The sequence below is a fragment of the Oncorhynchus clarkii genome, chromosome 22, assembly GCF_045791955.1.
Source record: "Oncorhynchus clarkii lewisi isolate Uvic-CL-2024 chromosome 22, UVic_Ocla_1.0, whole genome shotgun sequence".
Classification (NCBI taxonomy): Eukaryota; Metazoa; Chordata; class Actinopteri; order Salmoniformes; family Salmonidae; genus Oncorhynchus; species Oncorhynchus clarkii.
Window position 1 is genome coordinate 24,346,834 of NC_092168.1, and position 26,489 is coordinate 24,373,322.

Sequence of the window (26,489 nt, forward strand, 5' to 3'; positions counted from 1 at the left end):
TTCATGTACATACTACCTCAATTGGTCTGACCAACCAGTGCTCCCGCACATTGGCTAACCCAGGCTATCTGCATTGTGTCCCGCCATCCACCACCCGCCAACCCCTCTTTTACGCTACTGCTACTCTCTGTTCATCATATATGCATAGCCACTTTAACCATATCTAGATGTACATACTACCTCAATCAGCCAGACTAACCGGTGTCTGTATGTTGCTTTGCTACTTTTATAGCCTTGCTACTGTATATAGCCTCGCTACTGTTATTTTTCACTGTCTTTTTACTGTTTTTATTTCTTGACTTTACTTACCTATTGTTCACCTAATACCTTTTTTGCACTATTGGTTAGTGCCTGTAAGTAAGCATTTCAACTGTATGGTCTACATCTGTTTTATTCGGCGCATGTGACAAATAAACTTTGATTTGATTTGTTTATCCCATATGTAACTCTGTGAGGTTGTTTTTGTCGCACTACTTTGCTTTGTCTTGGCCAGGTCGCAGTTGTAAAGGAGATATTGTTCTCCACTGGTCTACCTGGTTAAATAAATAAATAAACTTCTCTCTGTAGGCTGTCTCATCATTTTTGGTAATCAAGCCTACCACTGTTGTGTCGTCTGCGCAGTCGTGGGTGAACAGGGAGTACAGGAGGGGGCTGAGAACGCACCACAATCATATCAATTTCATTAGGTCTAATTACATTTTATTTGTCAATTCTTTTAACTTTAAATACAAATATTGAATTTGTACACTGTCCCAAGCAATTGGTTCATAATCCCTAGATTTGGTTCTTGGCTGAGGCACGGATTACCTCTCTGGGTAAAATGCAGATCTACTCCTCTCTGGTGGCAGGTGCTGTAATGCCACAGTTAATTTATGCCTGTGCAAGTAATTACTGTACTAATTTATTTGGCTCATTATGAGAAGAAGACAATGGTGTTGGTGTTATCATTGAAGCTGATGTAGGTTATTACACAGTTTTACCAGTCGATAGGGCCTATGCCTAGGGTTCATAACGTTACATTTCCCGAGCAAATTCATTCAAACAAGCATTTTGCAACATCCGCATGCATGTGACCAATACAATTTGATTTGATTTGAAATCCCAATAATCCCATTGCATTGAACTCAGGCTCGCACGAGCGTTAACTGTCCTGTGAACACACATTTGGCTTTCCCACCAGTGACGGTGCAAGTCAATATTATGTAGGCTACTTTAATTGCCGTTGTCGCAATCTTTCTTTGCGGAAGCTTGACGTCAATCTATATATAAATATATAAAAAATAACCGACAACCGACACTCGTGACTTTTATGCATTCCACGTGTGTCGTTCAACTGGGATACACACACAACTTTGATCTCGTCTGGAGAAAATGGAAACATACAGGTAAATTTAATAATGATCATTTTATAAAACATACTTTGTGATCCGTAGTCAGAAAATGAAAGTGAATGTCATTTCGTCTGTGTGGGAAGAAATTAAATTACGCTATGATTGTGTCTCAACCGATAGCGGGCACAACACAACTTCAGATGAAGTAAAAACTACAACATCGACATTTTAAGAAAAACACATGGGAGTTTAACGTTAATTATCGAAAAACGCGTAAACGTTAAATAAAAAACAACATTTTTCAAGAAATTACAAACATGGTTGTCAATCAATTTGATAAGCTTTTAAATGATATCAAACTCCAACTATGTACAGTGCCTTGCGAAAGTATTCGGCCCCCTTGAACTTTGCGACCACTTGCCACATTTCAGGCTTCAAACATAAAGATATAAAACTGTATTTTTTTGTGAAGAATCAACAACAAGTGGGACACAATCATGAAGTGGAACAACATTTATTGGATATTTCAAACTTTTTTAACATATCAAAAACTGAAAAATTGGGCGTGCAAAATTATTCAGCCCCCTTAAGTTAATACTTTGTAGCGCCACCTTTTGGTGCGATTACAGCTGTAAGTCGCTTGGGGTATGCCTCTATCAGTTTTGCACATCGAGAGACTGACATTTTTTCCCATTCCTCCTTGCAAAACAGCTCGAGCTCAGTGAGGTTGGATGGAGAGCATTTGTGAACAGCAGTTTTCAGTTCTTTCCACAGATTCTCGATTGGATTCAGGTCTGGACTTTGACTTGGCCATTCTAACACCTGGATATGTTTATTTTTGAACCATTCCATTGTAGATTTTGCTTTATGTTTTGGATCATTGTCTTGTTGGAAGACAAATCTCCGTCCCAGTCTCAGGTCTTTTGCAGACTCCATCAGGTTTTCTTCCAGAATGGTCCTGTATTTGGCTCCATCCATCTTCCCATCAATTTTAACCATCTTCCCTGTCCCTGCTGAAGAAAAGCAGGCCCAAACCATGATGCTGCCACCACCATGTTTGACAGTGGGGATGGTGTGTTCAGCTGTGTTGCTTTTACGCCAAACATAACGTTTTGCATTGTTGCCAAAAAGTTCAATTTTGGTTTCATCTGACCAGAGACCTTCTTCCACATGTTTGGTGTGTCTCCCAGGTGGCTTGTGGCAAACTTTAAACTACACTTTTTATGGATATCTTTAAGAAATGGCTTTCTTCTTGCCACTCTTCCATAAAGGCCAGATTTGTGCAATATACGACTGATTGTTGTCCTATGGACAGAGTCTCCCACCTCAGCTGTAGATCTCTGCAGTTCATCCAGAGTGATCATGGGCCTCTTGGCTGCATCTCTGATCAGTCTTCTCCTTGTATGAGCTGAAAGTTTAGAGGGACGGCCAGGTCTTGGTAGATTTGCAGTGGTCTGATACTCCTTCCATTTCAATATTATCACTTGCACAGTGCTCCTTGGGATGTTTAAAGCTTGGGAAATCGTTTTGTATCCAAATCCGGCTTTAAACTTCTTCACAACAGTATCTCGGACCTGCCTGGTGTGTTCCTTGTTCTTCATGATGCTCTCTGCGCTTTTAACGGACCTCTGAGACTATCACAGTGCAGGTGCATTTATACGGAGACTTGATTACACACAGGTGGATTGTATTTATCATCATTAGTCATTTAGGTCAACATTGGATCATTCAGAGATCCTCACTGAACTTCTGGAGAGAGTTTGCTGCACTGAAAGTAAAGGGGCGGAATAATTTTGCACGCACAATTTTTCAGTTTTTGATTTGTTAAAAAAGTTTGAAATATCCAATAAATGTCGTTCCACTTCATGATTGTGTCCCACTTGTTGTTGATTCTTCACAAAAAAATTACAGTTTTATAACTTTATGTTTGAAGCCTGAAATGTGGCAAAAGGTCGCAAAGCTCAAGGGGGCCGAATACTTTCGCAAGGCACTGTATATTTTCCATTGATGAAGACATGGACGTCCCATGGTATGCTGGGTACCCTTTGACCACCATTCTCCAAAAAGGCACTTTCTGACCACTTCTTCCATGGGAAAACGTGTCTGGAAAGTTTTGTTTAAATCAAAAAGGGATGCTGTTAAAAAGTGATTGAATTCAAATAGATGTACCCATAAATAAAACAATTTGAAGTCTATGAAATAAATGTTAATACATTTATTGAAATATATTGCAAATGTCAAATGGATTAGAAGTTGCAATAGGTAGCAAGCACCATTATTAACTACAGTGAATGGATTGTAGACTGGTGGGCGGTGAGCTGACACATCAGTCAAGAATGTGATTAGACAGACCACTGAACAAATGGGGTTGCGTTGCTTGGATTGGACAACGTCTTCTTTATACATTTATGTTCCAATCAATATTGTGAAAATGAAGCAGTCCATTATCAGTCAATATTATCAACCCACCAAATGTCCTGTAATGCAATCTGGGATTTAATTAGCTATGGTCCTTCACATTCTGATCAGCAAGCCCCCTGACATATTTATACATTTTCTCCTGCAGAACACACTTTGTCATGTGGACTGTCCTGGGATTAGCAGCAGTCTTCATCTCTGCCTCGGGTAAATATTTCTCATAGCCTCAGTAGACGGCATAGACGTAGTCAAAGTTTAGAAGGGGTGGTGGACAGCAATAAATCACAATTGCTTGTAGAGTTATGGACAAACTGTTTCATGTTGTAACATCCTCGTTCTCTGGAATTTCAAGTGTGACATGGCTCTGAGGTGAAGGTCATTATTTCTGTTTTCACATCCTCATTTATGTGTCCTTTTTCTGAGAGTCCTTTAGACCTTTTTCCCCCACACACGCGCATGTACACACACATGCACGTACACACACATGCGCGTATGTACATGCACGTACACACATGAGCATGTACACACACACACACTTTATATCTCAATGAAGACAGTTTATCTACTCCTCGTATGTGTGCGTGTGTGTGGAGAGAGATAGGAAACACATTATTAGGAGGTGAGAATTCGGCAGATGAATAGGGTGTGTGACTGATGAGTGCAATGTCCAGCATTTTATGAGAGCGAGAGAGTTAGTGTCAGTATAATTTGGCATGGGGATGAAGTAACTTGCCATATCAACATGGAATATTCAGATTTTAATGTGTCACTAGATATCCTCCTCATCTGAGCCAACAAATATGTAATCTCATGCTTGGACTCATCAGACCAAAGGACAGATTTCCACCGGTCTAATGTCTATTGCTTGTGCTTTTCTTGGCCCAAGCAAGTCTCTTCTTCTTATTGGTTTTCTCTAGTAGTCTTTTTATTTAGCAGCAAATCGACCATGAAGGCCTGATTCACACAGTCTCCTCTGAACAGTTGATGTTGAGATTGGTCTGTTACTTGAACTCTGAAGCATTTATTTGGGCTGCAATCTGAGGTGCAGTTAACTCTAATGAACTTATCCTCTGCAATACAGGTAACTCTGGGTCTTCCTTTCTTGTGGCGGTCCTCATGAGAAACAGTTTCATCATAGCGCTTGATGTTTTTTTGCGACTACACTTGAAGAAACTCTCAAAGTTCTTGAAATTTTCCAGATTGACTAACCTTCATGTCTTAAAGTAATGATGGACTGTCGTTAACTGAAATCCAAGTAAGAGTAGCATTCCAGAGAGACATCAGAGACTGTAACGTTATTTGCTTCACGGAAACATGGCTCACTCGAGAGACGCTAACGGAGTCGGTGCAGCCAGCTGGTTTCTTCACGCATCGCGCCGACAGAAACAACCATCTTTCTGGTAAGAAGAGGGGGGGGGGGTATGCCTTATGATTAACGAGACGTGGTGTGATCATAACAACATACAGGAACTCAAGTCCTTCTGTTCACCTGACTTAGAATTCCTCACAATCAAATGTCGACCGCATTATCTACCAAGGGAATTCTCTTCGATTATAATCACAGCCGTATATATTCCCCCCCAAGCAGACACATCAATGGCCCTGAACAAAATTTATTTGACTCTTTTCAAAATGGAAACCACATATCCTGAGGCTGCATTCATTGTAGCTGGGGATTTTAACAAGGCTAATCTGAAAACAAGACTCCCTAAATTGTATCAGCATATCGATTGCGCAACCAGGGCTGGTAAAACCCTGGATCATTGCTATTCTAACTTCCGCGATGCATATAAGGCCCTCCCCCGCCCTCCTTTCGGAAAAGCTGACCACAACTCCATTTTTTTGCTCCCTGCCTACAGACAGAAACTAAAACAAGAAGCTCCCGCGCTCAGGTCGGTTCAACGCTGGTCCAACCAATCTGATTACACGCTTCAAGACTGCTTCGATCACATGGATTGGGATATGTTCCGCATTGCTTCCAACAACAACATTGACGAATACGCTGATTCGGTGAGCGAGTTCATTAGAAAGTGCATTGACGATGTCGGTCCCATAGCAACGATTAAAACATTCCCAAACCAGAAACCGTAGATTGATGTCAGCATTCGCGTGAAACTGAAACCACTGCTTTTAACCAGGGCAAGGTGACCGGAAACATGACTGAATACAAACAGTGTAGCTATTCCCTCCGCAAGGCAATCAAACAAGCTAAGCGTCAGTATAGAGTCGCAATTCAACGGCTCAGACACGAGGTATGTGGCAGGGTCTACGGTCAATCACGGATTACAAAAAGAAAACCAGCCCCGTCCAGGACCAGGATGTCTAGCTCCCAGACAGACTAAATAACTTTTTTGCCCGCTTTGAGGACAATACAGTGCCACTGACACGGCCCGCAACCAAAACCTGCGGGCTCTCCTTCACTGCAGCCGAAGTGAGTAAAACATTTAAACGTGCTAACCCTCGCAAGGCTGCAGTTCCAGACGGCATTCCCAGCCGTGTCCTCAGAGCATGCGCAGACCAGCTGGCTGGTGTGTTTACGGACATATTCAATCATTCCTTATCCCAGTCTGCTGTTCCCACATGCTTCAAGAGGGCCACCATTGTCCCTGTTCCCAAGAAAGCTAAGGTAACTGAGCTAAACGACTATCGCCCCGTAGCACTCACTTCCATCATCATGAAGTGCTTTGAGAGACTAGTCAAGGACCATATCACCTCCACCCTACCTGACACCCTAGACCCACTCCAATTTGCTTACCGCCCAAATATGTCCACAGACGACACAATCGCAACCACACTGCACACTGCCCTAACCCATCTGGACAAGAGGAATACCTATGTGAGAATGCTGTTCATCGACTACAGCTCAGCATTTAACACCGTAGTACCCTCAACTCGTCATCAACCTCTGGGTCTCGACCCCCTGGGTCTCGACCCCGCCCTGTGCAACTGGGTACTGGACTTCCTGACGGGCCACCACCAGGTGGTGAGGGTAGGTAACAACATCTCCACCCCGCTGATTCTCAACACTGGGGCCCCACAAGGTGCGTTCTGAGCCCTCTCCTGTACTCCCTGTTCACCCACGACTGCGTGGCCATGCACGCCTCCAACTCAATCATCAAGTTTGCGGACGACACTACAGTGGTATGCTTGATTACCAACAACGACGAGACGGCCTACAGGGAGGAGGTGAGGGCCCTCGGAGTGTGGTGTCAGGAAAATAACCTCACACTCAACGTCAACAAAACAAAGGAGATGATTGTGGACTTCAGGAAACAGCAGAGGGAGCACCCCCCTATCCACATCGATGGGACAGTAGTGGAGAGGGTAGTTAGTTTTAAGTTCCTCGGCGTACACATCACGGACAAACTGAATTGGTCCACCTACACAGACAGCATCGTGAAGAAGGCAAAGCAGCGCCTCTTCAACCTCAGGAGGCTGAAGAAATTCAGCTTGTCACCAAAAGCACTCACAAACTTCCACAGATGCACAATCGAGAGCATCCTGTCACCGCCTGGTACGGCAACTGCTCCGCCCACAACCGTAAGGCTCTCCAGAGGGTAGTGAGGTCTGCACAACGCATCACCGCGGGCAAACTACCTGCCCTCCAGGACACATACACCACCCGATGTCACAGGAAGGCCATAAAGATCATCATGCAGAACAACCACCCGAGCCACTGCCTGTTCACCCCTCTATCATCCAGAAGGCGAGGTCAGTACAGGTGCATCAAAGCAGGGACCGAGAGACTGAAAAACAGTTTATATCTCAAGGCCATCAGACTGTTAAACAGCCACCACTAACATTGAGTGGCTGCTAACAACACACTGACTCAACTCCAGCCACTTTAATAATGGGAATTGATGGAAATTGATGTAAAATATATCACTAGCCACTTTAAACAATGCTACTAAATATAATGTTTACATACCCTACATTACTCATCTCATATGTCTACGTATATACTGTACTCTATATCATCTACTGCATCTTTATGTAATACATGAATCACTAGCCACTTGAAACTATGCCACTATGTTTACATACCCTACATTACTCATCTCATATGTATATGTATATACTGTACACGATACCATCTACTGCATCTTGCCTATGCCGTTCTGTACCATCACTCATTCATATATCTTTATGTACATATTCTTTATCCCTTTACACTTGTGTGTATAAGGTAGTAGTTTTGGAATTGTTAGGTTAGATTACTCGTTGGTTATTACTGCATTGTCGGAACTAGAAGCACAAGCATTTCGCTACGCTCACATTAACATCTGCTAACCATGTGTATGTGACAAATACATTTGATTTGATTCATCTTTTTGATTATTTGAGCTGGTCTTCCCATAATAGATGGTACAATGATTATCTACTCTATACTTGCTTTTTTTTGTCACAAATTGAAATGAGTTCACCTATCAGAATTTTAGAAACCATGAAATGGAGGCGCTGTGTCTGCATAGTGCATCTTTCATTTTCTATTTTTTACTTGCAACTAGTTACAAGTGGGATATAATACAATTCACAGTACCTTACTGTAGCTAATCCATCACACTCACTGACATGATGGTCTGGTAGGAAATGGAGTATTACAATTACATGGTGACTAGCTATAAATGAAATATTGTATGCAAATTTGGTGTACACGTGAGAAGGGAGAGACTCTTCATCAAAGAACTATAGAATTGATGGAATGGACTTCTTCACTACATCCACCATGTGGGTCAGTCTGTGTGCACAATAACACCCTTGATAGGCACCCTGCTTCAAACATCCAACACATTCCAATCCGATATCTTCATGAGGCGCAGAGCACCCTCCTTCTGTTTCATAGATACACAAAAAATAAATAAACCCACCTCTCGTTACTCTCACCGAAGCCACCTTATCCAACTCATCCACAATTTCCGTAGTTTAAATTTTCAGACTTCAAATGGATCTCCCAGATAACAACATTGAGCCAAAACCCTTTCTCCAACCAAAAATGAATTAGAAGTCTTGGATATACTAGATTCCACTCCTCCGCACCTAGTCTGGTATTGGAAACCTGGTTGGTGCTGGATCTGCAGAGGGGAGGAAGGACAACCTAAGGAGAGGACAGACCCACAAGGAAGACCATGAGATCAATGGTGGCACTCCTCTGTGGTCTTCCTGCTCTGAGTGAAAGTTATATCTTTGATCCCTCCTCCGTGCCTGTTCTGGTGCTGGAACTGGGACTGGTGTTTGATCTGCAGATGGGACGGGGAACAAACTGAGGAGCGAGCCGATACACTTGGAAGCCCAGGACCCGGAAGTCAGTGATGGTACTCCCCTGTGGCCTGCCCGCTCCAGGCTTAGGTCTAGATCTTTGGTCTTTCCTCTGCGCCTCTTCTGGTGTAGTGATGAATGGTTCCTGGTTCTGGTCTGGTTCTGTGAGAGGGATAGGTGTAGTGGGAGGAAGGGGGAGAGAGATGGTGAGGGAGAGAGATGATGGGGAGGGTATGTCCATTGGCCTGGTGACAGGTGGGGGCCGTTTGTGAGACATCTTGGGTGGTGGGTTGGTCGGTGCCTGTGTTAAGATATGGGTCTGGTTCTGGGTCTTCGTTGTTGTTGTCTGGTGGAGGGGGAGGGATTTGGGCTAGTGGGGTTGGTGGCATTGGCCATTGCTCTGCCGGCCTAGGAATTGGTGTAGGTTATGAAGAAGTGCCCCCCTTTCCCGCACAGGTTGCAGGGTCGTGTGGAAGTGCAGTCTGAGGTGGGATGGTCCCCTTTACAGATTCTGCAGATAATGGCTGGGCAGTTGGTTCTGGTCTGGGTTTTGTTGGGTCGTTGGTCTGAGCAAGCGGACACCTGGAAGCCCATAGGTCAATGGAGGCACTCCCCTGTGGTCTGCTCGCTCCAGGCGTAGGTTGGTGTCTCCGGTTCTGGTGGCAATGCAGCCTGATCTGCTCCAGGTGGTTGGCAATTGGCTGGTCCTGGTCTGGTCGGTGGTGGCCTGAGGAGGGCAAAAATAAATAAATAAAGGCAGGGGAAGAGGGCTACAGGCCAAGGGTAGTGGGAGTAAGGCTCGCCTCTGCAGTACTCAACTCGCCTCAAGGCCTGCATTCCGTCATCTCCTCCTCAGGCAGCTAGTCCGGTGCTGGTTCTGGATGCTGAGGGGGGTCTGGGGTAGGCCATGGACTTGGGAGGTGTCAAACGAGGTGCTCTACTTGCGTTGGCATAACACTTACTGTAAACTGCTATAAGACTTCCACTGACAGTTGATAGGTGAGAATTGTTTGTTAATTGAATGATTAGAATATTCTGTCCTGAAACATATAATTGTATGGAATTGATTAGAATGTATAAAATCATAATCAATAAATGTGTAGTCCTAGTCAGAATCAGGGTAAAACAATATGTCCTTATGGTATTTTAAACACAGACTGTCTGAGCTTGGTGCCGACCTGACTAGAGATTTGGGAGAGAACGGGGAGTACGTCTCAAGGACAAGGTCACTATCTCTGTCGGCTGGGTAGTGAGACAGACAGTGTGTGCGTAGCAGGACATGTGTGTGCGTATTAGAGGTCGACCGATTATGATTTTTCAACACTGATACCGATTATTGGAGGACCAAAAACAGCCGATACCGATTAATCTGCCGATTTTTTTTTTTGTAAATATTTTTTGTTGTTGTAATAATGACAATTACAACAATACTGAATTAACACTTATTTTAACTTAATATTAAACATCAATAAAATCAATTTAGCCTCAAATAAATAATGAAACATGTTCAATTTGGTTTAAATAATGCAAAAACAAAGTGTTGGAGAAGGAAATAATATGTGCCATGTAAAATATGTGCCATGTAAAAAAGCTAACGTTTAAGTTCCTTGCTCAGAACATGAGAACATATGAAAGTTGGTGGTTCCTTTTAACATGAGTCTTCAATATTCCCAGGTAAGAGGTTTTAGGTTGTAGTTAATATAGTATTTATAGGACTATTTCTCTCTATACCATTTGTATTTCATATACCTTTGCCTATTGGATGTTCTTATAGGCACTATAGTATTGCCAGTGTAACAGTATAGCTTCCGTCCCCCTCCTCGCCCCTACCTGGGCTCGAACCAGGAACACATCGACAACAGCCACCCTCAAAGCATCGTTACCCATCGCTCCACAAAAGCCGCGGCCCTTGCAGCGCAAGGGGAATAACTACTCCAAATCTAAAAGCAAGTTTAGTTTGAAACAGTATTAGCGCACACCCAGCTAACTAGCTAGCCATTTCACATTGGTTAAGGCTGATAGGCTTAAAGTCATAAACAGCCCTGTGCTTTGCGAAGAGCTGCTGGTAAAACGCACGAAAGTGCTGTTTGAATGAATGATTACGGGCCTGCTGCTGCTCAGTCAGACTGCTCTATCAAATCAGACTTAATTATAACATAATAACACACAGAAATACAAGCCTTTGGTCATTAATATGATCGAATACGGAAACGATCATTTCGAAAACAAAACGTTTATTATTTCAGGGAAATACAGAACCGTTCGGTATTTTATCTAACGGGTGGCATCCCTAAATCTCTAAATATTCTTGTTACATTGCACAACCTTCAATGTATGTCATAATTACATACAATTCTGGCAACTTAGTTCGCAATGAGCCAGGCAGCCCAAACTGTTGCATATACCCTGACTCTGGAAATCGGCACCCAAAAACACAGATTTCCGATTGTTATGAAAACTTGAAATCGGCCCTAATTAATCGGCCATTCTGTCGACCTCTAGTGCTTATGTTTGTGTGTGTGTGGGCATGAGAAGTCAGTATAAAATGAATTGTTTTGTATTCTTGACTTTAGAACGTTCCGTGAATAAACATTTGTGTAACGGTCGTCGGTGGAAGAAGGTGAGGACCAAAGCGCAGCGTGGTACTTGTTCATGTTATTTATTTCAACTGAACAACATCAAACAAAGAAACAAAAAGCACAACCGAAACAGCTCCGTCAGGTGCAAAACACACTAAACCGAAAATATAATCACCCACAACTCAAGGGTGAAAACAGGCTGCCTAAGTATGGTTCTCAAACAGAGACAACGATTGACAGATGCCTCTGATTGAGAACCATACCAGGCCAAACACAGAAATACCAAATCATAGATAAAAGAACATAGACCGCCCACCCAACTCACGCCCTGACCATACTAAAACAAAGACATCACAAAGGAACTAAGGTCAGAACGTGACAATTTGACTATTGTAGCTGGGCCTCCGCCTGATTTCATTTCAACCAGTTTCCCACAAATTCTGGGTTTCAGGCTGAGAGTAATATAATTAAATTGGGTTATGTACTTGGAGAACATATTTCTCTTAACACAGTTGGCACAAATACACATATATTTGACCACGCCCCAAATATGCTTATGAGCCCCACCAGTACATTGCCCACTCCTATCAAAGTACAGTGATGATCGTACCTTATATTCAAAATATTGGGTAGAAAAATGTCCCATTTATACCTACAAGGTACCAAACTGTACGATGCAAGTTCATATGTGTACCTGTGAAATGTATCTTTTGACCTTTTTGTACCCCAGGTAACAACACTATAGTGTACCCTAACCATGCCCTTATTTTTGGTGTGTTAATATATACTGAACGAACATGCAACAATTTCCAAGATTTGACTGACTTACAGTTAATTTCAATTATAGTCCATTGAAATAAGATCATTATGCCCTTATCTATGGATTGCACATGACTGGGAATACAGATATGCATCTGTTGGTCACAGATGCCATTCAAAAAAGGTAGGGGCATGGATCAGAAAACCAGTCAGTATCTGGTGTGACCACCATTTGCCTCATGCAGCACGACATATCTCCTTCGCATAGAGTTGATCAGGCTGTTGATTGTGGTCTGTGGAATGTTGTTCCACTCCTTTTCAATGGCTGTGCGAAGTTGCTGGATATTTGCGGGAACTGGAACACGGTGTTGTACACGTCTATACAGAGCATCCCAAACATGCTCAATGGGTGACATGTCTGGTGAGTAGGCAGGCCATAGAAGAACTTGGACATTTTCAGCTTCCATGAGTTGTGTACAGATCCTTGCGACATGGGGCTATGCATTATCTTGCTGAAAATGAGGTGATGGCGGCAGATGAATGGCATGACAATGGGCCTTAGGATCTCATCATGGTATCTCTGTGCGTTCAAATTGCCATCGATAAAATGCAAATGTTTTCATTGTCCGTAGCTTATGCCTGCCCACACCATAACCCCACCGCCACCATGGGGCACTCTGTTCACAACATTGACATCGGCAAACCGCTCGCCCACACAACGCCATACACGTGGTCTGCGGTTGTGAGGCCGGTTGGACGTACTGCAACATTTTCTAAAATAACTTTGGAGGTGGCATATGGTAGAGAAATTAACATTAAATTCTCTGGCAACAGCTCAGGTGGATATTCCTGCTGTTAGCATGCCAATTGCATGCTCCCTCAACTTGAGACATCTGTGGCATTGGGTTGTGTAACAAAACTGCACATTTTAGAGTGACCTTTTATTGTCCCCAGCACAAGGTGCACCTGTGTAATGATCATGCAGTTTAATCAGCTTCTTGATATGACACACCTGTCAAGTGGATGGATTATCTTGGCAAATGAAAAATGCTCACTAACAGGGATGTAATCAAATTTGTGTTCAAAATTTGAGAGAAATATACTTCTTGTGCCTATGACAAATGTCTGGGCTCTTTTATTTTAGCTCATGAAACATGGGACCAACACTTTACGTGTTGCGTTTATATTTTTGTTCTGTGTATGTTCCAAGCAATTAGTATGAACCAATGCATTCTTAAACAAGGGGGTTGTATACTCTACGTAAGGGCTCTTCAAACCTGTTCCTGGAGACCTACCCTCCTGTAGGTGTTCACTCCAACCCCAATTATAACTGACATGATTTAGTTCATCAACCAGCTAATTATTAGAATCAGGACGGTAGCTCTGCAGGAACAGGGTTCGAAAGCCCTGCTCTACGCCAAGTGTCCTTGAGCACTGCTAGTTTTGATGTTACGCTGGTGTTGATAATTTGACCATATTTAGCAAATTTTAACAAAGTTCAGAAATGCATTCTTGCCAATAAGTCTGTGGCCATATCTCTTTCACACTCACATATCTGGTGGTGTAGCTGCATTGTAGATTGTACATTTCAGGTTGCTAGCGACCAAGAGGTTACGAGTTAAAATCACATTTGTGGTCACAGTACAATATTTTACAGCAATTGAAATCAGAATACAGCAGCATACTGTCAATTGTCGAAATGACCCCTTCACGTTGTTGTATATATTTACTTTGTTTTTACTAGAATGCTAGGCAAAGTGCAAAAATGTATTCTTGACCATCACCATTAGGTTATGTTCACAGAACTGGTGGCGCAGCAGGAAATGCAACAAACTTGCTGTAAAACGGCAACATTTTTGCTACACCCCATGCAAAGGGGGCCGGTAAAATGTTCTGCACGCAAGAACAATCATGACCCCGGCCAAAAAGTGTCTCCCTCTGTGTCACAATGGGATTCGATTAAACTATTAGCGTCCGTTGCTATATCAACGGTGTGATGACCTAATGATTTGGAATTTTGGATATCATTCCAGCCTAAATTATGTTCTTATAACAATGTAAACCTGGCTGATTTCCTAAAAACATTTGCTGTTTAAACAAGTTTTGTTTAGCTAATAAAATGAAAACATTACTTCGAACTACTTTTGGGTACCTTGTTAACATTACAACTTGAAATCCATGTGTTAAACGTTGCTACGTTTCAGAAATGGCAAAGAAAATGTGCCATCTGCTTGACACATTAAAGTTACTTACCTTACAGATCACAAAGTCGGAAATATCCACTCCATTAAAATGCAAATCCGTTTGATTCATACACTGACGTTTGATTCATACACTGACGTTTGATTCATACACTGACGTTTGATTCATACACTGACGTTTGATTCATACACTGACATACACCGATTGTCTGGCTGTCATGTTTTTATTTCAACCTGCCCTTCCCTTGTCTACACTGAAATAATATCATTTTAGTTTAGTTTATTAATTCGACCATTTAAAATCATTGAGGATAACACACAATAAAGTCTGGGACTTATTTCCATTGTGGTCCTCTTGAGACAAGATGGTTAGACAAGACCGAACACAGTATGGCAGTGAAATAATAAAACAAAGAACATAAAAGAAGAACATCTATCACATCATTCCAGTTACATCATAGGGGTTATTCATATGGGCACAGAGGACACCAAACATATTTTTACTTTATTTTTTAAAGCTGTCCAAAGAGGACATTGTATTGATAGGCAGAGGCAACTCATTCCATCCTGAGGCTCCAGTATACAAGAAAGTACCCTTTCCCAGCATTACTCCTGAACCTGTATAAGCACACATCAGCAACACCTGGTCTGGTGCTGTGATTGTGTGTGCATCCCTAACACGAGGAAAGTAAACACTTAAATACCTGGGCGCAGGACCATAAATACTCCTGTAAACCAAACCTAGTCTAATCTGGGACACAGTTTAGTTCCTGAAAGCAGCTCCTGCCTATGTGAGTACGTGGACTCACCTTCAATACTACCCTGATCAGGTTATTCTGGGCTATCTGGAGCTTCCCCTTCATACGTTTAGATAAGCCCCCAAACCAGGAAGTACTAGCATAGTCAAAATGGCATTGAATGAGGGCAGTAGCTAGCACTTTCATGGAGTCCTTATCAAGCAGCTTGGACTTTCTAGACAAAAACTTAGTCCTGGCATTAGTCCTAGCACCTTATTGGCCATGCTCACACCTCCCAAGCTTCCATCAAGGATACATCCCAAGTAGCTAACAGAAGTTTTAGTAGTCAGCACCTCACCCCCTAACTCCACTCTGATTTCAGACGACCTACACAATTTAGGTCTGGATCCAAAAATAATTGCTTCAGTTTTCCCTAAGTGCAGAGAGAGCTTATCTCTAAACCGTTTGCTAATGTTAGTAAGCTCTGTGCTAAGTATGCTCTCCAACAGTTTTACTTGTGAGACACCAGAAGTGTAGAGTCATCCGCATAAAGAAAAAGACTGCAGTAGTCCTCTTATGATTCATTTTTGTTAGTACACCCTTGTGGTTGAATATATATGTATCTATTGTAGGTCCTAGGATACAACAATGAATAATGTGGAACAAATAAATACCTTCAAAGGAAACTTATAATAATGAACACCCTGTGAAACAGCTGTGAAAACCAACCTGGCAATATTTAAGATTTTAATACATAAACTTTGATATTTTTTGGTACAGTTGTGTATTTTCACAGATTTTTAGTACACTCACATGGCCATCATAGACTAAAATACTGAATTCTGGTGTGTGGAATATAGAGGAGGTGGTTGCTGTGCAGGTGAGAGGTTCAGCCTGTCACTTGTTCTCAACAGGCAGCCAGTCTCAGAAGGGGGACTTGAAGAGGGAGACTGCAAAGTCCAGACACTGCTGCTCCCTTTGTTCTGAGTGTTTGCAGTGCTAGTGTTTTTTCAGTTAATCTGTGTATCTCCCATATTGATAGAGCAAGACAACTGTTCTCTGGGACCCTAGGTCCTAGAGAACATGAGCTGAGTTAAAGGGAACAGGGGAATGGACAGAGATGTAAACAAGCAAACACACAGGTTACACTTTACTGGAAGAACATTTTATGGGATTAGTCCAGTGTTATAAATGGGAGGTATGTACTTTTCACTATCAAAATAAAGAGCGTCACACACTCCATATATAAACTTCAAGTAATTTATTGGGTATTTACCAACGTTTTGGCATCACTGTGCCTTCTTCAGGGTATATACTTTTCAAACACTTTTGGAAGGTAAAGCCTACCTCATACTGGTCCCCCGACTCAGAGCACAGAGAATCAGACTGATCCGAACTCGCTTGGTTCTGGTAGATGGGATACCTCCTGGGGGGCTCTGACAATCGATGGTTTTAAAGTAATTTGGAGAGGTAAATTGTTATAAGCTCAGTATAACTACCATTTCTTGCTTTTTGAAATGTCAACCAAAGCATAACATACTTTGTCTATTGGGCTTCACCGAAGTGTAGGGCGTCAGTACTTTCAGTGGTCGACCGTCCAACTGGAGAAGATTGTTGGCTTCCACCGAGGTAACCCTAGGAAGACAGATAAAAATATCAGTGTTAAGGAAACTAAAACTAGCTTCAGGTTATTTTGTGTGCAAATGCAAATAGTTCTGAGATGTTTTTATATTCACCTTAGCAGATGGTGACCCCAGCTAGGAGCGAAAGAGCAGCGAGGTTCCCTTGGTCTCGCCTTCCTTTCGTCCTTCTTCCAAACCAAGTAATTAGCCCGGATGTCTCTTCCTTTACCGACCTTAATGGGTATTGCCTCCACCCACTTGGTAAAGTGATCGGTTGCCGTCAGACACCAGCTGTTGCCATTCCTGGATTTGGTGAAGAGTCCGATGAGGCCCACCCCTAACATTTAAAGTGTTGGAGAAGGTTGCTTTTATCTTATCCGTATCTGTGTCATACAGTATGCAGATGTTCATATTTGTAAGGATACTGACACACACACACACACACACACACACACACACACACACACACGTTCTACAATATTGAACTCTGCTTTGGTCAAATAAAGCAACCATTACAAAACAATTTATCAGGGCAAGATTTGAATTGGGACACTTACCGATCATATGACATGGTGAAACAACTTTGATGGGCTGCAACTCCAGCGCCACAGTCTTCACCCTCTCAAACTTCTGGCAGACTACACAGATACTGACCTTTTTAAGCAAAAAGTGACAAATTGAAACATTTTGTGCTCTCTGATATGACATTCATTGAAATCATAATTTCAGATATAATAGAATGTGATTGATAAACAAAAGGTTATTTTACTTGCCCAGCTGTGCACCTCCTTGACATTTCCCTGTCAGAAGAAGCGTAGGTTGATTTTGGCAATCATGCACTTCACTCCGAAAGTAAGCATTTCACTGTAAGGTGACCTGTTGTATTCAGCATTTCACTGTAAGGTGACCTGTTGTATTCAGCATTTCACTGTAAGGTGACCTGTTGTATTCAGCATTTCACTGTAAGGTGACCTGTTGTATTCGGCGCATGTGACTAATGCGATTTGATTTAAAATGGCCAGCATGCATCTCGGTCAGCACGGCCTCCTTCTCCTTAGTAAAAATCACCCTCAGTGTGGCTGGCCATTCTTCCCTGTAGGTACAGTGCCTTGCGAAAGTATTCGGCCCCCTTGAACTTTGCGACCTTTTGCCACATTTCAGGCTTCAAACATAAAGATATAAAACTGTATTTCTTTGTGAAGAATCAACAACAAGTGGGACACAATCATGAAGTGGAACGACATTTATTGGATATTTCAAACTTTTTTAACAAATCAAAAACTGAAAAATTGTGCGTGCAAAATTATTCCGCCCCCTTAAGTTAATACTTTGTAGTGCCACCTTTTGCTGCGATTACAGCTGTAAGTCGCTTGGGGTATGTCTCTATCAGTTTTGCACATCGAGAGACTGACATTTTTTCCCATTCCTCCTTGCAAAACAGCTCGAGCTCAGTGAGGTTGGATGGAGAGCATTTGTGAACAGCAGTTTTCAGTTTTTTCCACAGATTCTCGATTGGATTCAGGTCTGGACTTTGACTTGGCCATTCTAACACCTGGATATGTTTATTTTTGAACCATTCCATTGTAGATTTTGCTTTATGTTTTGGATCATTGTCTTGTTGGAAGACAAATCTCCGTCCCAGTCTCAGGTCTTTTGCAGACTCCATCAGGTGTTCTTCCAGAATGGTCCTGTATTTGGCTCCATCCATCTTCCCATCAATTTTAACCATCTTCCCTGTCCCTGCTGAAGAAAAGCAGACCCAAACCATGATGCTGCCACCATCATGTTTGACAGTGGGTATGGTGTGTTCAGGGTGATGAGCTGTGTTGCTTTTACGCCAAACATAACGTTTTGCATTGTTGCCAAAAAGTTCAATTTTGGTTTCATCTGACCAGAGCACCTTCTTCCACATGTTTGGTGTGTCTCCCAGGTGGCTTGTGGCAAACTTTAAACAACACTTTTATGGATATCTTTAAGAAATGGCTTTATTCTTGCCACTCTTCCATAAAGGCCAGATTTGTGCAATATACGACTGATTGTTGTCCTATGGACAGAGTCTCCCACCTCAGCTGTAGATCTCTGCAGTTCATCCAGAGTGATCATGGGCCTCTTGGCTGCATCTCTGATCAGTCTTCTCCTTGTTTGAGCTGAAAGTTTAGAGGGACGGCCAGGTCTTGGTAGATTTGCAGGGGTCTGATACTGCTTCCATTTCAGTATTATCGCTTGCACAGTGCTCCTTGGGATGTTTAAAGCTTGGGAAATATTTTTGTATCCAAATCCGGCTTTAAACTTCTTCACAACAGTATCTCGGACGTGCCTGGTGTGTTCCTTGTTCTTCATGATGCTCTCTGCGCTTTTAACGGACCTCTGAGACTATCACAGTGCAGGTGCATTTATACGGAGACTTGATTACACACAGGTGGATTGTATTTATCATCATTAGTCATTTAGGTCAACATTGGATCATTCAGAGATCCTCACTGAACTTCTGGAGAGAGTTTGCTGCACTGAAAGTAAAGGGGCTGAATAATTTTGCACGCCCAATTTTTCAGTTTTTGATTTGTTAAAAAAGTTTGAAATATCCAATAAATGTCGTTCCACTTCATGATTGTGTCCCACTTGTTGTTGATTCTTCACAAAAAAATACAGTTTTATATCTTTATGTTTGAAGCCTGAAATGTGGCAAAAGGTCGCAAAGTTCAAGGGGGCCGAATACTTTCGCAAGGCACTGTACATATGATTGCCTAACAAGTTGGAAGAGAAGAGTTGTTGAAATACTAAAGTCTAATTACATTTGCACTCTGCTGTCTTTCTCTCTACATCTCTCTCTCTGTCTGTTTTCCACTCTCTTCCAACCTCTCTCTCACTTTCATCCTTTCTCACTTTCTTCCTCTCTCCCTCTTGCTCTGTCCTTTTAGCGATGACACCTAGTTAAGGGCATTTGGAATTACGTTAATTGCTTACACCTCTCCATTTGATTAGGTTTCACTTATCGCTAGATACCTCAACATGACAGACTTGAACTACTATATGTATATCTAGTAAAATGTAGATGACCAACTAGCTAGATGCAAAATCGTTGTTGAAAAGTGGTTGTACATAGTTAAATCGGTCCAGTTAATTCAACTTCTTAAGGATCGGTGTCCCTCTAGCGGGACAACTTCCGGTGAAACTAGAGGGTGTGCAATTCAAATAAATAATCATAAAAATGATGGATTTTAAACATTTATGTACATGTGTCTTATATCGACTCAAAGCTTAGTCTTGTTAACCTGTCCGATTTGCAGTAGCTATTACAGCGAAAACATGCCATGCAATTATCTTTTTTTGAGGACGGCGCCCCACAAACTATTTTTCCACCGGCACAGGTTTCATACATTCATAAATAACGATTAAATATTCACTTACTTTTTGAAAATCTTCCTCTGATTTGTCATCCAAGGGTCCCAGCTATAACATGTAGTGTCGTTTTGTTAGATAAAATCCTTCTTTATATCCCAAAAAGTCTGTTTAGTTGGTGCCATCGATTTGAGTAATCCACTCGTTCAACATGCAGAGAAAGGAATCCGAAAATCTTAAAGTTAAAGTTAAAATACGTTTCTATTTACTCCTCAGATACCCTAAAATGTAATCAAACTATAATATTTCTTTTGGAAAGAAGTATGTTCAATAGGAAACCGATTTTAGCAGGTGGTAATGTCTTCATGGCGCACTCAAACACAAATTTCCAAGATTGTGTCCCTCTACTAAAACTGATATTTCTTATTATTTTTTGAAGTTACAAACCTTTGTACATAGACTGCTGACACCCTGTGGAAGTCATTTGTTTAGCATCCAGGGAGCTAATTTTCAATATGATATTTCTCTTGCGTATCTAAGAGGTCTCTTCTCTCTCCAAAAAAATATTCCAGTTGATTTTTCTTTGGATTTTCTCCTACCATATCTATTGTGTTATATTCTCCTATATTATTTTTACAAAATTCTACAAACTCCAAAGTGTTTTATTTCCAATGGTACCAATTGTATGCATATCCTGGCTTCAGGGCCTGAGCTACAGGCAGTTTACTTTGGGCACGTCATTCAGACAGGAAGTGGAGAAAAAAGGGGCCTAGCCCTAAGCTTAACGTTACCCTGAATTGTGAATTTCTCTGAATGTGTCGCCTCTTGTCGATCAGTGGTGCCTTCATAGTACTTCACCTGGTTGGAAAGATAAAAGAAAATCTCCTCAAGGGATGCCATTGAAGTGCAAGCTACATACAAACAAAAAGCTACAATAACAGTTACAGTTAACTAAATTAAACTGTCTGACTAGGCAGGCTGAGGTAAGTAATACAGTAGCTAGCAACGCCAATCAAAAAACGGCTTAAATTATTTATTCATATTTTCTTTATATAAAGACAAATATATGGTAAAGAAAGAGTGTTGTCTTTCCAGCCTTTTCGGTCTTCTGAAGCAGCAGGTTGTCATCATTAAAAACACCGTCCTTGGAAAGCAATTCTGAGGTACAGGCTGCGTCCTACTTACTTCGTGACCGCTACGAGGTAAAATAGAGCCAAGCATCCAGCAAAGCAACGGATGCTTTGGTTCATTACGTAATCCAGTCAGAATTTTGCAAGTTCTAGTAACATAAGCTAGAACTCATCAAATGACATTGTGATGCGGGGGGGGGAGACACTATTTGGCATGACAGGCCCCCAAAAGGCTAGGGCCATCTCTGACTGCATGTGTTGGTATAGATGTGGGTATGCAGACCTGTTAGCTCCTTATGATGAGTTCAGATTTTTTGGCGGCCCCCACCCCCATCAAAGTTGCCCATTGCTGTTTAAGAGTCTGGATCTTCTCGTTTCCTATATTCCTCGGTACCATGGGGAGTTTTCCTAAACCACTGTTGCCATTTTCCAACCTTTTCTTATCTTGTTACAGACAAGTACAACTTGGCAAAAACTATTGGAAATTATCCTTGGGAAATTGAAACTATTCAAAAATGCCTTTTTTTGTCTTCTAGCCCTCTCAGGTGTGAAAGGAATTGTGAAACAGAAGGTCCTCCTGCATTGCCCCTGCGTAAATAGAAATGTGAGAAAGACAATTATCTGGCAGCTAGAAGAGCATACCATCGTGCTCCGTCATGATGGAAGTAATAACCACACAACCATAGGGGCGAGATATGAAAACAGGGTCAGTCTCTTTCTAAATGAAGAGAAGGACAACTGTTCGCTGCTCCTCTCAGGCATCACTGTGGCAGACCACGGGACATACAAATGCTCCTTTACAGCCAACGCTTTTGTCTACGAAAAAGTAATTCTACATGTGGCTGGTAAGTCATTTGGTTTGTTTGTTCATTCAGTCATTCAGTCATCGGATGATTTCATTGTTTACTTCCCTATCTTTTCTACTTAAAAAATTACTCAATTTCAGGCACGCTGTAGTTGATTATCTCCTCTCTCCTCTTCAGCGAGCTACAGTGTCTGTATGGACCTCGTCTCAGACCAGGCTTCGGTGAGTTCCGGAGGGGGAGAGGGGTCGAGGGTGTACCAGTGTAAAGCCTCTGGGGGCTATCCAGAGGGCCAGATTCACTGGGAGCTGGAAGGACATCCTCTGGTGAACCCCTCCAGGAGGGATGTGACCCACCTGGACAACTTTACAGGACTCTACAGCCTGACCAGCAACCTGACCATCGAGCTGAGTGAGGGTGAAACACTGCAATGTGTGGTGGAGAACACAGCCTTGGCCTCCAACCTCAACTCCAACTCCAGCTGCAATCAAAAGTATAGTGAGTACATGAGACGAGTGATACCAGTAGATCTACCAACCAGTAGCAGTATATCATGGTAGTCAGGGTCTGTATTTTCACCACCAGGGTGAATACATTGAATAATTTTGATTTGGGTCTCGGCTTGTACATAAAGTCCTAAAACATCTGCATGGGAATACATGAGAATGAAAATCTAGGAGTGGGTGCTTGAGGGTGGGGGAAAGCTAGGGAAAGCCCAGGCATAAAACACAACAGGGAAAAACCTTAACTCTGCTAGAGTGAAACTACAGAGAAACAACAGTATTATCTCTATTAGCATTACCAATGAGTAGAGAACAGTGTTTCCTCTGACTGAACCCAATGTTTGGATAAAAAATGAAGGAGCTGGAATCCACAGTGATGTGTTGACGAGTAAGTCAACAAAGAAAGTTACACTGCTGTGGCATGTTGGGAGGAAGTGTTTGTTTTTGTTGGAAAGCCTTTTCACCACAGGTCAAGTTACACCAAGAGGTCTGACTTTTCAAATTCTTCCTCTGACAGCTTTTTGGCTTCACCTTCTCTTATCTAAAACATGTTTCTGGAGCGTGTCATAGTTTATATTCCCTATTCATATGTTTTCTGTTTCCTCTCTCCTTTCCAGTGTCCAGGGAAGGTAGCAGTCATTATAAAGTAGAGGTTGCAGCAGTTGTGGCTGTCAGCCTGATTGTGATTTTTATTGTGGGAGTCCTGCTGGTGTTCTTACTAACTAGATGTCGCCGACATGAAAGGTCAACGGTGAGCCTTTCCCCTCATTATTTGCCAGGATTTCTGGCCAAGTGTTTAATGCTGTTTGGATCTAGAAAAAAACAGTGTCTGGTAACAAACCAGAGAGCAAAGTTCAAAAGTTAATCCATTGTGTTTGAGTTAGAAATAAAACATACTAATAAAATAGTTCTTAAATAGTGAATGAATAGAGTTGTGAATTGAACAAGAATTTCAGACTTTGTGTGTGAGAAATGTTTTTTGTTTTTCCCAGAGAGACACAGAGAGGCAAGAAAGAGGCGTGACCCAGTCGTTTAATGTGTATGAAGATGACTCTGCCTGAATGTGTGAAGCGTCTCCCCCCTCTGATGCAACAATCTCTCTTCAACTGGCAGACAACAAAATGGAGGGATGATGATAAGAGGAACTGAAAGTTAAAATAAGGCCTGTGTTCAATGTAGAACTTGGAGCAACATTGAGCAATGTGTTGTGCCGTCATGTCTGAACTCTTCTTTGGGTGTTATGCAAAGAGGCAAACGGTGCCTGAAAGTGGTTAATCATGGTTTTCCCTAGTTCGGTGACACTGAACTGAACCCTGAGTTACGAATATGATGCCGAGAGCAGAGTACAAAATGTGGCCATGGAGACAAGGTTTAGGAACTAAAAGAGAAGAGAAGAACAGCATGATGGGAGAAATGACTGTGGTCAATGGACCGAATGTGAGCTAGACTCAGTGAATGAAGCCCCCCCAAAAAAGGGAGCCTGTGTATTGCAATTGTAGAGTTTACTCACTTCTTAAAGTACAGGTGCTTTCATATTTCTAAGAAGAGTAACAGCTGATACATGACTGAACAGCCATCGTTGTCTTTATGCATTTTGTATACTGCATGTTCCTGGTGTTGGTCTAATGAAGATATGTCTGCTCTAAACAAGATACCCCTGTGTTAATGTCAAACTGGAATGGGGGAGCCCCTACTGTGCTTTTAAAACCCCGTATAATGTCACTGGTCACATTATAAGGAAGCTGCAGTAGGAAGTGACTACTTTGCTGAACCATTTGAATCATGCTGAGGATTCAAACAATTTGGTTTTATGTTAGACCAAATGATTAGTTTTCATGTAAATAGTCAATGACGTTATTTTACTTAGAATTGTGAAGAATTGGACATGTTAATTGCTTATTGTTATGTAGCTTGCTGTGAACTTAGAGACCATGTCATGGGATGACTAATGTCAAGGATTATTCCATTTCCAAATGTCAAGCAAATGATCTGGTTACTCCAGTTTAAAGGTCTTCACAGGTCCACCTGAATACTCCAGACCTGACTTGAGACCGGGTCTGAAATGAAATATTTTTGTTCTGGTCTGGGTCGTGTCCTGTTTGATTGTTATCAGGTGTCAGGTCTATGTACAGTAAGCACAGATGATAGACCTGAGTGGACTCGAATGGACCCGACCAAGGCTTTGCATAGCCTATAGAGGGCTTGACGTACGATGCCTCCTGGCGGTCATGTTGGAAGACCACGGCATTAATTATTCTGTTCTGACAACAACAGCCAAGTGACTACACCAAACTGTATGATAACAGTGGCCAGTGCCGACCCGTCATTCAGGGCAGGTGGGGCTTTTGAGACCCACATTTTTAGAAAAAACATTTTTGGCGGGGCTTGCCTGTTTTGCATGTTATTTTGGCATTAATACGGGTCACATATCAGTTTGCAAACAAATAAAAAATAAAATAAAAACACTTTCGTTCAAACGTTTGGGGTCACTTATAAATATCCTTGTTTTTAAAGAAATACAGTATAGACATTGTTAATGTTGTAAATGACTATTGTAGCTGGAAAAGGCAGATTTTTTTATGGAATATCTACATAGGTGTACAGAGGCCCATTATCAGCAATCATCACTACTCTGTTCCAATATAGATATATGCTCGTCGGCCATTGGACGTAAACATTACACAACAAGTTGGAAATTGCAAATTCAACAATGAGTGGTTTGTAAGGAAGTGAGCACAACCAGGTGATACTTTATACTGATGCATAAATGATGTAATATGCCAGGGAGTTATACTGTAGCTAAGTAATACTATGTGTGTGGTGTGTAGTAAGCTGTTAGTACCCCATGTGCCTCACGTTAATAATTTGGTCCCTTTTTCCCTCTTTCGCCTACTGTTCTGACTTGGTGGTGCACATGTAGTCTATAGCCTGTTTTAGAGAAATATAATCATAGAATATTATAAGAGCTTTCATTGTCTGCTTATTTGGCCCCGTTATTTATTCTACGGTTCTGACTTGATGTACAAAGAGAATACTGTAAAAATGCCCATGATCTGTCGCTGTATACTGCATGTTCCTGGTGTTGGTCTAATGTAGATCTGTCTGGTCTAAACAAGATTTCCCTCTGTAAATGCCAAACTGGTATGGGGGAGCCCCTACTGTCCTATTAAAACCCCTTATAATGTCACTGGTCACATTCAAAGGAAGCTGCAGTAGGAAGTGACTACTTTGCTGAACCATTTGAATCATGCTGAGGATTCAAACAATTTGGTTTTATGTTAGACCAAATGATTAGTTTTCATGTAAACGATGCCTCCTGGCGGTCATGTTGGAAGACCATGGCATTAATTATTCTGTTCTGACAACAACAGCTAAGTGACTACACCAAACTGTATGATAACAGTGGCCAGTGCCGACCCGTCATTCAGGGCAGGTGGGGCTTTTGAGACCCACATTTTTAGAAAAAACATTTTTGGGGGGGCTTGCATTAATACGGGTCACATCAGTTTGCAAACAATGTAAAAAAAGATATGTATCATTGAGTTAATAAAGCCGCATACAAACATGGTCTCTTTTTTTGTTTTCTTGAGTAAGGCAGCTCCCAAATGCAGGTGTTTCAGCCCAGCTCAGTGCTTTATGTGGTGGGGAGGCAAGCCAGCAGGTTGAGGTTGGGGGATTATGGAGGCCAGGTCATCTGATGCAGCTCTCCATCACTCTCCTTGGTCAAATAGCCCTTACACAGCCTGGAGGTGTGTTGGTTCATTGTCCTGTTGAAAAACTAATGATAGTCCCACTAAGCCCAAACCAGATG

The 26,489-nt window shown here is 42.0% G+C and overlaps 1 protein-coding gene across 2 annotated transcripts; it reads left to right on the forward strand.

The window, feature by feature from the left end:
• The first annotated feature begins 1,118 nt into the window (after positions 1-1,118).
• LOC139380682 (ICOS ligand-like) lies at positions 1,119-26,241 on the forward strand. Of its 2 annotated transcripts, XM_071123612.1 has the most exons (6): positions 1,127-1,385; positions 3,898-3,956; positions 21,909-22,217; positions 22,356-22,673; positions 23,296-23,429; positions 23,671-25,141. In XM_071123612.1, the coding sequence occupies exons 1-6, from the start codon at positions 1,372-1,374 to the stop codon at positions 23,737-23,739; spliced, it is 903 nt and encodes a 300-aa protein (XP_070979713.1). In that variant the 5' UTR covers positions 1,127-1,371; the 3' UTR covers positions 23,740-25,141. The 2 variants fall into 2 exon arrangements, with proteins under 2 accessions (XP_070979712.1, XP_070979713.1); XM_071123611.1 differs by lacking the exon at positions 3,898-3,956 and having other exon boundaries at positions 1,119-1,385; positions 23,671-26,241.
• Positions 26,242-26,489: the final 248 nt, after the last annotated feature.

Bases quoted from the DNA above. Each gene is read 5' to 3' on its own strand.
- LOC139380682 (XM_071123611.1), top strand. From the start codon at position 1,310: ATGCATTCCACGTGTGTCGTTCAACTGGGATACACACACAACTTTGAT. The intron at 22,218-22,355 runs GTAAGTCATTTG...TCTCCTCTTCAG, and splicing joins AGTAATTCTACATGTGGCTG to CGAGCTACAGTGTCTGTATG. The intron at 23,430-23,670 runs GTGAGCCTTTCC...TGTTTTTCCCAG, and splicing joins GCCGACATGAAAGGTCAACG to AGAGACACAGAGAGGCAAGA.